This window comes from Carcharhinus amblyrhynchos, chromosome 35, assembly GCF_965287045.1.
Source record: "Carcharhinus amblyrhynchos chromosome 35, sCarAmb.v2.hapA, whole genome shotgun sequence".
Classification (NCBI taxonomy): Eukaryota; Metazoa; Chordata; class Chondrichthyes; order Carcharhiniformes; family Carcharhinidae; genus Carcharhinus; species Carcharhinus amblyrhynchos.
In genome coordinates, this window is record NC_137358.1 from 8,993,825 (window position 1) to 9,010,811 (window position 16,987).

Consider the following 16,987-nt stretch of genomic DNA (forward strand, 5'->3'; position numbering starts at 1 on the left):
GACCCTGGGATATCGGGAAAATCCCACTAATCCCCAGCGTGTAAAGCCGCTCTTTCGAGGCACTCGCGGGAATCCGAGAATGGTTACAGCGTCCAAAGGGGCGACTCCAGCCCATCACCTCCCTGCTGCCCCCCCCACTGCGAGAGTTAATCAGCTAATTCCACCCCCACCTCCCTCTTTCTCCACGCTGTCTCACTTACTGTTTCCCCACAAAGCCTCTGTCAAACCATCCTCCGGACAACACATTCTTTAATTTATGGAATATTGAGAGGTGGCACGGTGGTTGGCGCTGCTGCCTCACAGCGCCGGGGACCCGGGTTCGATTTCAGCCTGCTCGCGCGGTGTCTGCACGTTGTCCCCATGTCTGCGTGGGTTTCCTCCGGGTGCTCCGGTTTCCTCTCATGCTAAATTGTCCCTTAGCATCCCAAGGTGTGTCGGTTCAAGGTGGATTGGCCATGCCCGGCTTGGGTCACTGTCTGTGCACATTCTCCCCATCTCTGCGTGGGTTTCCTCCCACAATCCAAAGGATTGGCTGTAATAAATTGCCCCTTAGTGTCCCAAGATGTGTAGATTAGGTGGATTGGCCATGCTAAATTGCCCCTTAGTGTCAAAAGACGTGTAAGTTAGGGGGATTAGTGGGGTAAATGTGTGGGGTTAATGGAATGGGGTGGGGATGGGTAACAATTGGTACAGACTCCATGGTCCGAATAGTCTCCCTCTGCACTGTGGGCATTTGATTTCTATGTAAGGTCACTGTCGTGTTTTTTGCATCAGTAGCTCTGTATTTATATGAGTTAGGAATCTGATCTATGCCCATGGTGCGTGATTAAGCCTGGGTGTTGACTCAGAGCTAAGTAAACAGATATCATAGTTGCTCCTCTGAGCTGGTATGGACACTTTGAATCATTGCACAAGATTATGTAAATAAACTTCCCGGGCATATAGAAAATAGAGTCATACCTGCATGGCTGTGAGGAAAATTAAGCATATAAAATATAAAACAATCTCGAGTTCGAATCGCACCATACCAAGTTGTAAAATCATAGAATTCCTACAAGTCTGCATTAGATAAATTTAATAACTTATATCAGTTACATAGGGAGGCGATAGCCTAGTGATATTGTCATGAGACTATTAACCCAGAAACTCAGCTCATGTTCTGGGGACCTGGGTTCGAATCCTGCCGTGACAGATCAGTAGAATTAAGAATCTACTGATGACCATGAAACCACTGTTGGAAAAACCCATCTGGTTCACTAATGTCCCTTAGGGAAGGAAATCTGCCGTCCTTACCCAGTCTGGCCTACATGTGACTCCAGAGCCTCAGCAATGTGGTTGACTCTTAACTGCCCTCAGGCAACTAGGGATGGGCAATAAATACTGGCCCAGCCAGCGACGCCCATGTCCCACGAATGAATAAAAGAAGTAAATCTGCAAAATGACCATGAAGTGTTGTAGTAACACAGTGAGTCCATTAATGTCCCTTTGGGAAGGGATAACTGTGTCTATGTGATTGTCTCTTAATGCTCTTAGTGAATCTCAAGATGAAGAATAAATGTTATCTTTGTGTGTGAGGAGATGGTTGAGCTTTGATAGATCACTGAGCATCTGGTCAGGGCCTGTTTATAGTTCATTGATTACAAGTAGGCTAACATTAACACTGCAATGAAGTGGCTGTGAAAATCCCATAGTCGCCTGTTCGGGTACACTGAGGGAGAATTTAGCACCTAACCAGCACGTCTTTCGGTCTGTGTGAGGAAACCGGAGCACCCGGAGGAAGCCCATGTAGACATGGGAGGAATATGCAGACTCCACACAGCCAATGACCCAAGCCAGGAATTGAACCTGGGTGCCTGGCGCTGTGAGGCAGCCGTGCTAACCACTGTGCCACCGTGCTGTTGTGTAATAGCAACCTATCGTACACTCAGTGCCTTGAGTAGCGAGAGAGAGAGACAGAGAGAGGGTCCTGTACCCGAGGGAGATTCCCAAAAACTGTAAAAATGTTTCCTCACCATATAGAGTGACTGTGACAGAAATCCAACGCTGATATAATTTGTCGGAAGAATTTGCGGGCTTCTTTTGGTGTGAGCCTTCCCTTTTTGACGAGGTAATCAAACAGCTCCCCTCCAGACACATGTTCTAACACTAAGTACCTGAAAAAAAAAGGAAAGTTCACTGGGAATAAAATCATTGCAGGACACTTTGCAAAATGAGTTGCCTCAGAAGCAGATACTTTGGTCATTGGGAATATGAAAGGCTCCTCACACACTTGGCACCATTGCCAAGGCACTGAGAGGCCTCTGTCTCCAGGCCCCAGGTACCAGTGCCCTTAGCAACATAGTGAGAGGCCTCTGTCTCCAGGCCCCAGGTACTGGTGCCCTTGGCAACACACTGAGAGGCCTCTGTCTCCAGGCCCCAGGTACTGGTGCCCTTGGCAACACACTGAGAGGCCTCTCTCTCCAGGCCCCAGGTACCAGTACCCTTGGCAATGCACTGAGAGGCCTCCGCCTCCAGACCCCTTATTCCAGTGCCCTTACTAACACACTGAGAGGCCTCTCTCTCCAGGCTGCAGGTACCAGGGCCCTTAGTAACACACTGGGAGGCCTCTGTCTCCAAGCCCCTGTACCACTTCCCTGAGCAATACGCTGAGAGGCCTCTCTGTCTCCAGGTCCCATGTTCCAGTATCCTTAGCAACACACTGAGAGGCCTTTGCCTCTTCGTCCCTGTACCAGTAGTTCTTTTTATATCATGGGTTTGCTTGAAACTTGTTTGTTTAAGCATGAATTTCTGATTATTAATCTTTATTAATGTACAGATCCCAGTTACTGGCATGCCTGGTGCTATTGTCTCCATGCAGGTTCCTTCTAGAGTGTTCTCTTAGGCTATTCCCATGTGATGCGATACATAGTACTGTGGATGGTTCTCCAGTCCCACGTTAACCCTTTCTCTGCTGAGCATCTCACATTACAGTGACATGCAGGCAATATAACATCCCCCTGTATTCTCAAAATGAAAATTCCCTCACTTCTAACGGAGCAGATCTATTTGCAATACAATATTTCCTTGCTATCCCTTCTCCCCCACCTCAAGTCTCTTTGGCATTCCTTTTGCATTTGATCTTGAAGGACAATGAACTGCTCTTTCGATCATTTATTTTCTTGGTGACCTCTTGACAACTGACCCTACACTTCAGTGCATCATTGTGTTGCTACTGATAGTTCTAGTGAAGAGGAAGAGGTGATGGCCTAGTGGTATTATTGCCAGACTATTAATCCAGAAACTCAGCTAAGGTTCGGGGACTGGGTTCGAATCCCACCATGGTGGAATTTGAATTCAATTCTTAAAAATCTGGAATTAAGAATCTACTGATGACCATGAAACCATTGTTGGAAAAACCCATCTGGTTCACTCATGCCCTCTAGGGAAGGAAATCTGCCGTCCTTACCCGGTCTGGCCTACATGTGACTCCAGAGCCACAGCAATGTGGTTGACTCTCAACTGCCCTCCAAGGGCAACTAGGGAAGGGCAATAAATGCTGGCCCAGCCAGCGAGGCCCGTGTCCCACAAATTAATTGAAAAATAGTAATATTTAATGTCCTCTGTAGCTTCTCACATTTTTGCGTAGCTACCTCAGGAATGTCTCAGGGTCACAAATCCTTGGCATGCCTTTTTCTGTGTTACTTCCTCCTTGAACTTGTTTTTGTGTTGTTTCTGAAAGGTTCAGATCTTGAAGAACTCGGTTCATTGGGCATTTCAGCTTATCGCGGGCTTTTAAAGGTATACACTCAGCTTGAATCTTGTGCTTCGAATCTTCCAGTTCAGCGGTGTTACGAACGTTTTCCAGCAGAACAGCTTCACTTTCAGAAATGCTCAATTTCAGCTTCTTCTTAGCTATCCCTTCCTCCCGCACTAACTTCCCTTTGGCTTCTCCATTTTGTTGAGTGGACATGGCTGCTACCATCTTCTGGCTCACTTGAGTATTGCCTCCTTTGCTGTGGGGCCTCTGTCTGTTGATTTGATTTATTACTCCACATGCATTAGCGTAGAATGAAAAGTATTGTCCCTTGTGTGCCATACAGACAAAGCATACCATTCATGGAGAAGGAAATGCAGAATGTAGTCATAGCTAGGGTGTAGAGAAAGATCAACTTAATGCAAGTTAGGCCCATTCCAATTCTGACAGCAGCAGAAGTTAGTTGGTATGTGACCTCAGACTTTTACATATTTTCCCCAGTGGAAAAAAGTGGAAAAGAGAATGTCCGGGTCCTTAATTATGCTGGCTCCTTTTTCCGAGGCAGCAAGATCTGTAGACGGAGTCAATGGATGGGAGGCTGGTTTGTGTGATGGATTGGGCTACGTTCATGACCCTTTGTAGTTCCTTGCGGTCTTGGGCAGAGCGGGAACCCATACCAAGCTGTGATACAACCAGAAAGAATGCTTTCTATGGTGCATCTGTAAAAGTTGATGAGCGTTGTAGTTGACGTGCCAAATTTCCTTAGTCTCCTGAGAAAGTAAAGGCATTGGTGGGCTTTCTGAACTATAGTGTTGGTGTGGGGGGACCAGGAGAGGTTGTTGGTGATCTGGACATCTAGAAGCTTGAAGCTCTTGAACCTTTCTACTTTGTCCCCATTGATGTAGATGGGGCATCTATCTCACTCTGGGGTCTTCTGTTGCCCTCAACACTTTTAGTGGGGGGGATAGCTAGATCTTCTCGGAGGGATGTGGGCTTTCCACAGCTTGGGAGTTTAAATTATCCATCAAACCCATTCAACGTTGTACTAAATGTTGTCAAACATTGATCTACACGGTGGCCGTGGAGAGTTTCACCAGCAGATGACCCAAAGACGAAGAAAATATTTATCAACTTCTACTTCTCCCGCTTCCTTATTTAGCTTTGCTGTAAACTAGAAGTTGTCTCCTCCGAGATTCCCACTCTTGGATCTGCTTTAGCCATTTTCTTATCCAAAATGCTCCTGGCTCTTCTCATTTTCCATCCAGAGCTGTTTTTTTCACCTTGTAGCTATCCTTTAAACATTACTGTTGTTTTAAGGCAGTAGCCTTGACCTTCTGGGGAGGCCTAGTGGTACTAGTCGCTAGATTATTGATCCAGAAACTCAGATAATGTTCTGGGTTCGAATCCCACCACGGCAGATGGTGGAATTCAATTTTAAAAATTCTGGAATTAAGAATCTTCTGATGACCATGAAACCATTGTCGGAAAATCCCATCTGGTTCAATTAATGTCCTTCAGGGAAGGAAATCTGCCGTCCTTACCTGGTCTGGCCTACCTGTGACTCCAGAGCCACAGCAATGTGGTTGACTCTCATTCACCCTCTGGAGTGAGACGCTCAGTTCAAGGGTAATTAGGGATGGACAATAAACGTTGGCCCAGCCAGCGACACACATATCCCATTTCCATGAATAAATAGTAATTTTTTCTTCCCCCACTCAGGCTGTTGTTTCCCCCTCTCTCTCTCTCTCTCTCTCTCTCTGAGTTTCCTGTGTTGTTCTGATATTCATCGCTTCGTTAATAGAGAAATTGCGACAACGACTTCTTCCTGCAAGATTTCTATTTTTTTAAGCAATCCCGCACACTGGGAGATTTGGCCGATTGGTTTATTTATCTCCTCCGCTTTTTCCTTATCGGCCTTTTTTTTTTAAAACTCAAAGCTACGACATTTCCTTCTGTTTGCTCTGGTTTTGGTGAAAGGGATTTATTTTTGTCATACTCGGTTAAACCTCTGCAATTTGTCCGCTGTTCTGGAATCATCGAGTCCCTACAGTGCAGAAGGAGGCCATTCAGCCCATCAAGCCTGCATCGACAACATTCCCACCCAGGCCTTATCCCCGTAACACCATGTATTTATCCTACTAATTCCCCTGACACTAAGGGGCAATTTAGCATGGCCAATCCACCTAACCCGTGCACCTTTGGACACTAAGGGGCAATTTAGCATGGCCAATCCACCTAACCCGCACATCTTTGGACACTAAGGGGCAATTTAGCACGGCCAACCCACCTAACCTTCATATCTTTGGGCACTAAGGGGTAATTTAGCATGGCCAATCCACCTAACCTGCACAACTTTGAACACTAAGGGATAATTTAGCATGGCCAATCCACCTAACCTACACATTTTTGGATTGGTGTGGAGATGCCAGCGGTGGACTGGGGTGGGCACACTAAGATGTTTTACAACACCATTGAAGTCCAAGAGGTTTATTTGATATCATGAGCTTTTGGAGTGCCACTCCTTCATCAGGTGAGTGATGGTCTTTGGATTGTGGGAGGAAACCGGAGCACCCAGAGGAAACCCATGCAGACATGGGGAGAACCTGCATAAATAGTCACGGTGGTTAGCACTGTTAAGAATGTACAGAATCTGACAGCCAGTGACTCATGGCCAGGAATCGAACCCAGGTCCCTGGCGCTGTGAGACAGCAATGCTAACCATTGTGCCACCGTGCGGCCCATAACATACACCTCCAGGACCAGGTGGGGAACATTGGCATGGAACTGACAACCTTCTGACTGGGAGGCAGGAGTGCTAACCACTGAGCCACAACACTGGGGTTCTAACATCCGGGCGAAACCAGCTCTACATCTGACCGACTCAGAGATACCCACTGCCGCTCCGGGGAGACCAGTGAGAATTGCACACACCATAAAACAAGCGAAAAATATAATACCTACAAATATTTCTTATTTTCATAGACGTCGTGGAGCTTCAGGACGTGAGGATGTTCGATCAACTTCAAAATGGCAATCTCTCGTTCCACCTACGGTAAAACAGAAAGGACAATCCTGTCATACTCAATCCCGGCAGTAGGAGGCAGTGATGGGGCTGAGCACTGGACAACACAGCAGAGCCGGAGGAGGCCATTTGGCCCCTCTGGCCCGCTGCACTATTCGGACTAGACCAAGGCGGATTTGTCGCTCGATTCCATTTCTCCCTCAGGGCCGCACAGAATCCTTGTAATGGAGAAGGAGGCTGTTCAGCCCATCGGGTGTGTGACAGCTCTCCAAATAAGCAATTCCCTGACCTGGAGTGAAAGATGCAGATTGGGTCTCTGGATCTGACGAGGAATATACTTGTCCTGGAGGCAATGTTCATGAGATTGGTCTCTGGAACAAGGGCTGAGGAAACTGGGTTCTTTCTGCCCCACCCACCACGGGGATTGGAATGGGCGAGGGGCGGAGCACGGGAAGGTCCATTGATCTCGGGTAGGATTTAACATTTCATCACATCGACACATCACATCCTACACATCTTGGGACATCAATGGGCAATTTAGCATGGCCAATCCACCTAACCTGTACATCTTTTGACATCAATGGGCAATTTAGCATGGCCAATCCACCTAACGTGTACATCTTTTGACATTAAGGGACAATTTAGCATGGCCAATCCACCCAACGTACACATCTTGGGACATCAAGGGGCAATTTAGCATGGCCAATCCACCTAACCTGTACATCTTTGGACTGTGGGAGGAAACCGCAGCATCCGGAGGAAACCCATGCAGACAGTGCAAACTCCACACAGATAGTGACCCGAGGCTGGGCTTGAACTCGGGTCCCTGGCACTATGAGGCTGCAGTGCTAACCACTGTGTTACCATGCCGCCCTAAACCTAATCAACTAAGCTTGTCCATGATCTGCAAAGCACAAGTCAGGGATGTGATGGAAAATGCTCCACTTGCCTGGATGGGTGCGGCGCTAACAACACTCGAGAAGCTTAACACCATCCAGGACAAAGCAGCTACCTGATTGGCACCACATCCACAGACATCCACTCCCTCCACCACCGATGCTCACTAGCAGCAGTGTGTACCGTCTACAAGATGCACCGCAGCAATTCACCAAAGATCCTTAGACAGCACCTTCCAAACCCACGGCCACTTCCATCTAGAAGGACAAGGGCAGCAGATACATGGGAACACCCACCACCTGCAAGTTCCCGTCCAAGCCACTCACACATTCTGACTTGGAAATACATCAACAGTTCCTTCGCAGTCGCTGGGTCAAAATCCTGGATTTCCCTCCCTAACAGCAGCTCGTGAACTCAGCTATAAGTACAGTCTGCTCAGTCTTGGACCTGACTTTCACTGTGAGACTCCTTTGGCTGGTTAACCAGCCAGCTGTCAATCTTACAATCATAGAATCATCAAATCCTACAGTGCAGAAGGAGGCCATTCGGCCCATCACAAGTCTGCACTGACAACAATCCCACCCCCGCCTTATCGCGTAACCCCACATACTTACCCTAATGCAATTTAGCATGGCCAATCCACCTAACTTATACATCTTTGGACACCAAGGGGCAATTTAGCATGGCCTATCCACCTAATCTGCACATCTTTGGACACCAAGGGGCAATTTAGCATGGCCAATCCACCTAATCTGCACATCTTTGGACACTAAGGGGCAATTTAGCATGGCCAATCCACCTAATCTGCACATCTTTGGACACTAAGGGGCAATTTAGCATGGCCAATCCACCTAATCTGCACATCTTTGGACACTAAGGGGCAATTTAGCATGGCCAATCCACCTAACCTGCAAATCTTTGGACACTAAGGAGCAATTTAGCATGGCTAATCCACGTAACCTGCACATCTTGAGACATTAAGGGGCAATGTAGCATGGCTCATTTGCACATCTTTGGAGTGTGGGAGGAAACCAGAGCACCCAGAAGAAACCCACACAGACACGGGGAGAACATGCAAACTCCACACAGACAGTGACCCGAGACTGGAATTGAACCCGGGTCCCTGGCACTGTGAGGTAGCAGTGCTAACCACTGTGCCACCCTGGGCTCATTCATGAAGAAGGCACTTGGTTTAGGGCACCAATCTGCTAGTCCTTGATATGTTTGCAACAGGAGGAGGCCATTCAGCCCATTGCTGGTTCTTTTGTGCCAGCAATATAAAAAAGTGAATCCCTCTCTCTCTCTAAAACCTTGTCGCTGCTCCGAGTATTCATGGTATTTCAATCTCCTCTGCTTCAAACTGCGGCAAAATATTCTGTGCTCCACCAATCTTCTCAGCAGAAACATTTTCCTTAATCCCTCTCCTTAGCCCTAACCTTAAATCTATAGCTCCAACCGTCCCCGCCCACCCCAACTACTGCCTCCTAGAGGAAAAATCTTATTCGCCCATTATAGTTTCAAAACCTCCTCTTAAATCTCGCGGGCATCCCAGACTCCTGCTGAAACAGAAGATAAAACTGCAACAGGAAAAGACTCGGAAGAAATGAGTCTGAGGGTGATTACAGCACAGAAAGAGGCCATTCGACCCATTGGATCTGTTCCAGCTTTCTCTGCAAGAGCATTTCAGCTAATGCCACCACACCCATACCTTCCCCCTATTTTCTCTGTAGCCCTGCCAGTGGGTGGCACAGTGCTTAGCACTGCTGCCTCACAGTGCCAGGGACCTGGGTTCAATTCCAGCCTTGGGTGACTGTCTGTGTGGAGTCTGCACTTTTTCCCCGTGTCTGTGTGGGTTTCCTCCCACAAGGTCTGTAGGTTAGGTGGAGTGGCCATGCTGAATTGCCCCTTAGTGTCCAAAGATGTGTAGGTTAGGTGCACTGGCCATGCTAAATTGCCCCCTATAGTGTCAGGAGGATTAGCAGGATAATTACATGGGGGTTATGGGTTTAGAGCCTGGGTGGGATTGTTGTAGGTGCAGGCTTAATGGGCTGAATGGCCTCCTTCTGCAGTGTAGGGATTCTATGATCCTAAGCATTTGTTCCCTCCTGGAGAGCCAGGATTGGATCCACGCTCTCTCAGGCCACTCGTTCCAGGTCCTGATCACTCACTGTGTAAATTTAAAAGAAAAAAACATTCTCCCCTCACACGAGGAACACAGCTCAGTGGTAATGCTCTTTGAGACGAGCAGTCGGTGGGATTCTCACCTTCATGAGGACGGACTCGGTCAGCTTCTCCCGGTTCACAATCTTTATTGCAACCTTCTGTCCCGTAATGCAGTGAATGCCTAGCTTTACCAGCCCTGCAACGAAAGGGGAGCATAGCAATTATAATCAAACACACCTCAGTCACTTCGCCACCCGAGGATTCTGGTATAGCGGATGAATCCACCCTGCTCCTCCAAATCCCCAAGAGGTTCTGGGTCTTGATTATTGATGGACCACCGCCATTTTGGAAAGAACGTCTCTCTCTCTCACCCTCTCTCTCTAAATCCGCTTCGTTCTTGGAAGTACAGACTGCATCAATGAAGGAAACTCTTTCCAGAAGGGGGAAACACTCCCAAAATAATTTATTTTTCTCCCCACATCTTCGAAAGATGTATAGGTTGGGGTGGATTGCTAAATTGCCCCTTAGTGTCCAAAGATGTACAGGTTAGGTGGATTGGCCATGCTAAATTGTCCCTTAGTGTCCAAAGATGTACAGGTTAGGTGGATTGGCCATGCTAAATTGTCCCTTAGTGTCCAAAGATGTACAGGTTAGGTGGATTGGCCATGGTAAATTGTCCCTTAGTGTCCAAAGATGTGCAGGTTAGGTGAATGAGCAGGATAAATGCTTGGGTTATTTGTTATTCATTCGTGGGACATGGGCGTCGCTGACTGGCCAACATTTATTGCCCATCCCTGGTTGCTCTTGTTTAGAGGGTGGTTAAGAGTCAACCACATTGCTGTGGCTCTGGAGTCACATGTAGGCCAGACCAGATATGGACAGCAGATTTCCTTCCTAAAGGGACATTAGTGAACCAGATGGGTTTTTCCAACAGCGGTTTCATCAGTAGATTCTTAATTCTGGATTTTTTTTATGGAATTCAAATTCCACCATCTGCCATGGCAGGATTTGAACCCCGGTCCCCAGAAAGTTACTGGATTAATAATCCAGCGATAATACCACTAGGCCATCGGCTCCCCTTTGCAGGAATAGGGCCTGGGTAAGATACTCTGAGGGAGAGTCAGTACAGACCTAATGGGCTGTTTCTGCACTGTAGGGATATTATGATTCTGTAAAGGGATGTCCACATTCTGGGCCTGATGGGGACATCCCGTATATTTCATCTAAGCAGCCCCGGAGAGTCAGTCGCTGCTGGTCGCTTACTTGGGAGGCATCAGATTCTTCCAGAAGGCCTAATCGAGAGTCTGGTTCCCCACCCCCCCCCTCCATAGTCCAGCAACTCTGAGGCACTTTGACTAAATCCAGATCTGTTAAAACATAGAAATTAAAAGCAGGAGGAGGCCATTTGGCCCTTCGAGCCTGCTCCCCATTCATTTTGATCATCAGATTCAATATCCTGATCCCTCCATCCTCCCCCCCACCCCCTTTCATACAACAGACCTGCCATCCCAGGAATAAAGTGTCGCTGTCCTCCCGCTATACTTAACGTTTGGGCAGATAGGGCAAAGAGGCAGAGAAAAGCAGAGGACAGAGAGGGGGAGGGTGAGCAAAAGAGAGAACGAGAAAGGCAGCGGAAGACAGAGAGGGAAGGAGGGAGAGACAGAGACAAAGAGAGGCAGAGTAAGAGAGAGAGAGAAAGCCACTGCAAGAGAGAGAGAGAAATTTCCGAAAGATGTACTGGTTAGGGTGCACTGGCCATGCTAAATTCTCCCTCAGTGTACACGAACAGGTGCCTGCTAGGGGATTTTCACAGTAACTTCATTGCAGTGTTAATGCAAGCCTACTTGTGACTAATAAATAACCTTCAACTTTCCTTTTTTTCACTTTATATCCCTTTAGCCCCAGGAGCTAGATCTAATTTCTTCTCAAACATCACACAACATTTTGCCCTCAGCTACTTTCTGTGGGAGTGAATTCCACACATTCCCCACCCTCTGGGTGAAGAGATTTCTCCTCACCTCAGTCCTAAAAGGTTTACCCGTTATCCTCAAACTATGTACCCCAATTCTGGGCTCCCCTCACCAGAGGAGAGGGGCAGACAATGGAAATGTTCTTTGGTCTCAGGTAGGAATTTCTGGTCCCATTCCAGCAAAGCTTAGTTCTGGACTCCCCCCCAACCATTGGGGAACATTCTTTCTGAATCTGCCCTGTCTAATCCTGTTAGAATTTTATAAGTTTCCATGAGATCCTCCTCACTCTTCTAAACTCCAGTGAATGTAATCCCAACCGACTTAGTCTCTCCTCATACGACAGACCCACCATCCCAGGAATGAAGTGTCGCTGTACTCCCGCTATACTTAACGTTCGGGCAGATAGGGCAAAGAGGCAGAGAAAAGCAGAGGACAGAGAGGGGGAGGGTGAGAAAAAGAGAGAACGAGAAAGGCAGTGGAAGAGAGAGAGGGAGGGAGAGGCAGAGTAAGAAAGAGAGAAAGCCATTGCAAGACAGAGAGAGAGAGAAGGAGCAACAGGAAGGAGAAAGAAAGAGAGAAAGCGAGGGAGAGAAAGGAGGGAGAGAGAGAGGACAGAATAAGTCATTACTGTAAATGAGAATTAGTTCTCATTGATTTATCTGGCCAAATAAATGTTAACTGAAATAAAGACCGGGAAAGAGGGTCAGTGTGTATGTGTGAGTGAGGGGGGAGAGAGAGAGAGGCAGCAAGGTAGAGTAAGAGTGATAGAAAGGGAGGGAAGGGGGAGAGAAAGAGTGAGGGTTAGGGTTGAAGAGAGGGAGAGAGAGCAAGGGAGCAAGGCAGGGTGAGAGAGAGCGTAAGAGAGAGAGGGAAGGGAGACAGAGGGTTAGTTTTAGAGAGAGAGAGTGAGGCAGAATGAGAAAGAGAGAGAGGGAGAGTGAGAGAGGGAGAGAGAGAGGGAGAGAGGGAGAGAGGGAGAGAGGGAGAGAGGGGGAGAGGGGGAGAGGGGGAGAGGGGGAGAAGGGGAGAGGGGGAGAGGCTCAGTGTTAGAGAAAGTGGGGACAGAGAGAGGAGAGTGAGGCAGAGAGAGAGAGAGAGAGAATGTAAGTGAAAGAGAGGGAAGGGAAGAGAGAGAAAGAGAGAAGGATGCAGTGTCAGAGAGATGGGTAGAGAGCAAGTTGATGTAAGGTCGGGAGAGTGGGAAGGAGAAAAGTGAAAGCTGGAGGGAGGGAGAGAGAGGAAGAGAAATTGACTGTGTACGAGAGAGGGAGAGAGATCAGAAGCCAATGTTATATGGGAAGCATGGAAGAGAGAGATAGAGTGAGAGTTAGTAGTGCAAGATAAAGAGAGAAAATGAGAGAGTCAGGGAGTGGAGAGAGTTGTTCCATTGCCTTTCTCTCTGTCCCTGACTCTTGCTGACTATCGAGATCTCACTACCTCCTTCTGACCAACACCATCTCTCTCTGCCAGATGTTGGATTTCTCTCTCTCTCACATTCCCTTCCTCCTCTGCACTCTCTTACAGTAATATCCGGGAGCAAGCTAGCCGGGAATCTCATGCATTGGGAAGCAGAGGAAAGGGCAATCGTTTCTCTGACAGGACCAGCAGCAGCTGGATAATAGGGTTAACATCCCACTGGGTCCCTGTTAACATCACTGAGATGAAATTGTCCGCAGGGGGCTTATCTTATCCACATCAGCAGGGGAAACACAGGCCAATGAAGATAGGATGGCCTGTGGCCCAGAACTGCTGAGATACCCTCTGCATATCCTTTCCAAATGAAATTAGCCTCTTCCCCGGATAGTTCACAGAGATTACCAGACAGCATTCCCTCAGTGACATCTCGAACCAAATTCATAAAGAGGCAGGAATACTCAAGCAGGGGAAAAAGACTGCAGAGAAAGAAGAACATTTGCTGTTCTCCAACATGGTTCTCCTCAGGGGCTGGAGGTCAGGCAGTGGGGCCCTCTCACACACTCCGCCAGATATTCCCAGAGTAACATCATAGAAACTAGAAGCAGGAGTGGGCCATTTGGCCCTTCGAGCCTGCTTCACCATTCATTATGTTCACGGCTGATCATCAAATTCAATATCCTGATTCCCCCTCATATCCCTTTAGCCCTGACAGCGATATCTAATTTCTTCTTGAAATCACACAAGGTTTTGGCCTCAATTACTTTCTGTGGGAGTGAATTCCACACATTCGCCACCCTCTGGGTGAAGAAATTTCTCCTCACCTCAGTCCTAAAAGATTTACCCCCTTATCCTCAAACTGTGACCCCGAGATCTGGACTGCCCCCCTCACCATCGGGAACATTCTTTCTGAATCTACCCTGTCTAACCCTGTTAGAATTTGATAAGTTTCTGTGAGATTCCCTCTCACTCTTTTCTCAACTCCAGTGAATATAATCCTAACCGATTTAGTATCTCCTCCTGTGACAGACCTGCTATCCCAGGAATCAGCCTGGTAAACATTCACTGCACTCCCTCTATAGCAAGGACATCCTTCCTCAGATAAGGACATCAACTGTACCAAATATATCCAGAAGATTTGAGAGAAATGGTTATCCTGGAATCATAGAACCCCTACAGTGCAGAAGGAGGCCATTCGGCCCATCAGATCTGTATCGACCACAATCCTATTCCTGTAGCACCACATATTCACTCTGCTAATTCCCCTGACACTCGAGTCAATTTAGCACGGCTAATCCACCTAACCTATACGTCTTTGAACATTGAGGGGCAATTTAGCATGGCCAATCCACCCACCCTGCACATCTTTGGATGCTAAGGAGCAATTTAGCATGGCCAATCCTAACCTGCACATTTTTGGACACTAAGGGGCAATTTAGCATGGCCAATCCACCTAACCTGCACATGTTTGCAATGTGGGAGGAAACTGGAGCACTGGGAGGAAACCCACGCAGACACAGGGAGAACGTGCAGTCTCTGCACAGACAGTGACCTGAGGTCAGGAATCGAACCCAGATCCCTGGCGCTGTGAGGCAGCAGTGCTAACCCGCTGTGCCTCCGTGCCATCTGAGGGACGACGCTTTGAAACTGAGCACCGACTTGCTAAGGGCGGAGAGAGGAAGTGAGATTCGACAGCCAGGAACAACCCAGATCAGAGGGAGTCACCAAGGGAAAGATGTTAATTGTGTGTTGTGTGTCACGGAAGCAGATGGTTCTGCCACCCTGGGGTCGAGCAGTGGTGAAGAGCTGGAGCTGATTTCAGCAAACCACGAGATAAGAACATAAGAAATAGGAGCAGGAGTAGGCCATCTAGCCCTAGAAGATCGAGGATCACCTAGTGGATGTAACAGTGCCAGAACAGTCCAATTACAGCTGAGACCAGCAGAGATAATGAGTTACAGCTACTCACTCAGCAAGTGATCCAGACAGTGAGAGCCTGATACAAATACAGCAAAGACATCCAGCCCTAGAGCATTGCTGTCCTATTGCAGGTCACTGGAAGGTGCTGGTCTGTGAGCTGGAACCAGAACATTCACATTCAACGCACAACAGAAAGGAATTTCTCCAGAAGAAGCAAGAGCAGCACAACGGCACAGTGGTTAGCGCTGCTGCCTCACAGCGCCAGGGACCCGGGTTCAATTCCCAGCTTGGGTCACTGCCTGTACGGAGTCTGCACATTGTCCCTGTGTCTGCGTGGGCTTCCTCCGAGGGCTTCGGTTTCCCCTCACACTCCAAAGATGTGCAGGTTAGGTTGATTGGCCATGCTAATTTGCCCCTTAGTGTCCATAAAAGTGTAGGTTAGGGGGATTGGCCATGCTAAATTGCCCCATAGTTTCAAAAGTTGTGCAGTTTGGTGGATTGGCCATGCTAAATTGCCCCTTAGCATCTAAAGATGTGCTCATTTGATTTATTATTGTGGTCGTACAGTTAAAAGTATTAACATACCGTGAAAAGTATTGTTTCTTGTATGTTACTGACAGAGTATACTGTTCATAGAGAAGGAAAGGAGAAACTGCAGACTGTAGTGTTTAGGTCATAGCTAGGGTGTAGAGAAAGATCATCTTAATGCAAGGTAGGTCCATTCAAAAGACAGACAGCAGCAGGAAAGCAGCTGTTCTTGAGTCGGTTGGTACGTGACCTCAGACTTTTGTATCTTTTTCCTGATGGGAGAAGGTGGAAGAGAGAATGTCTGGAGTGTGTGGGGTCCTTAATTATGCTGGCTGCTTTGCCGAGGCAACAGTAAGTGTAGACGGAGTCAACGGATGGGAGGCTGGTTTGCGTGATGGATTGGGCTACATTCACAACCTTTTCTAGTTCCTTGCGGTCTTGGGCAGTGCAGGAGCCCATACCAAGCTGTGATACAACCAGAGAAGAACGCTTTCTATGGTGCATCTGTAAAAGTTGGTGAGAGTCATAACTGACATGTCAAATTTCCTTAATCTACTAAGAAAGTGGAGGTGATGGTGGGTTTTCTTAGCTATAGTGTCGGAATGGGGGGACCAGGACAGGTTGTTGGTGATCTGAATGCCTAAAAACTTCAAGCTTGCCACCATTTCTACTTCGTCCCTGTTGATGTAGACAGGGACATGTTCTCCTTTACGCTTCCTGAAGTCGATGACAATCTCCTTCGTTTTGTTGACATTGAGGGGGAGATTATTGTCAGTTAGGTCCGGTTAGGTTGGGTGGATTGGTAATACTAAATTCTGCCTCAGTGTTACCCAAACAGGTGCCAGAGTGTGGCAACTGGGGGATTTTCGCAGTAACTTCATTGCAGTGTTAATGTAAGCCTACTTACGATACTAATAAATAAACTGTAAGATCAGATGGGAAGGAGGAAGAAGTATAAACTCAGTGTCAGATCAGCTGTGTGACAGGCACCTACAAAGATACTGAAAGAACAGTGCCAACTGTAACACATGTCCGGAGTACAGAAACACACAGCAGAAAGAGGAGATGAAAGCTGCTCAAATACCACCCAGGACACGGCAATCTGTGGGGGCTAAATTATTCACACACAATCAGGTATGGTAGCTCCTTGTCACAGGGTACCACTCAGAATGCTGCACCAACAATAATCTCTCCAACACGCGAGACATCAACAAAATCACTAATAAGCAAGAGAACACCAGCAACATCACTAACCAGCGAAACAACACCAACAATGTCATTAACCAGTGACAAAACACCAATAACATCACTAACCAGCAAGACAACATCACTAACCAGCAA

General features: G+C 47.6%; 1 protein-coding gene across 3 annotated transcripts in view; it reads right to left on the reverse strand.

The window, feature by feature from the left end:
* Positions 1-16,987, reverse strand: part of LOC145361763 (serine/threonine-protein kinase BRSK2-like) — a 134,534-nt gene that overhangs the window by 38,338 nt on the left and 79,209 nt on the right. For 2 of the 3 annotated variants that reach the window (XM_080217720.1, XM_080217721.1), the window contains exons 2-4: positions 9,917-10,011; positions 6,695-6,780; positions 2,013-2,153 (exon numbers count right to left, since the gene is read on the reverse strand). In XM_080217720.1, the coding sequence (XP_080073846.1) occupies positions 2,013-2,153; positions 6,695-6,780; positions 9,917-10,011 (322 nt within the window). Of the gene's footprint in view, positions 1-2,012; positions 2,154-6,690; positions 6,781-9,916; positions 10,012-16,987 lie in introns of those variants that run through there. The other variant, XM_080217719.1, reaches the window with a different exon arrangement.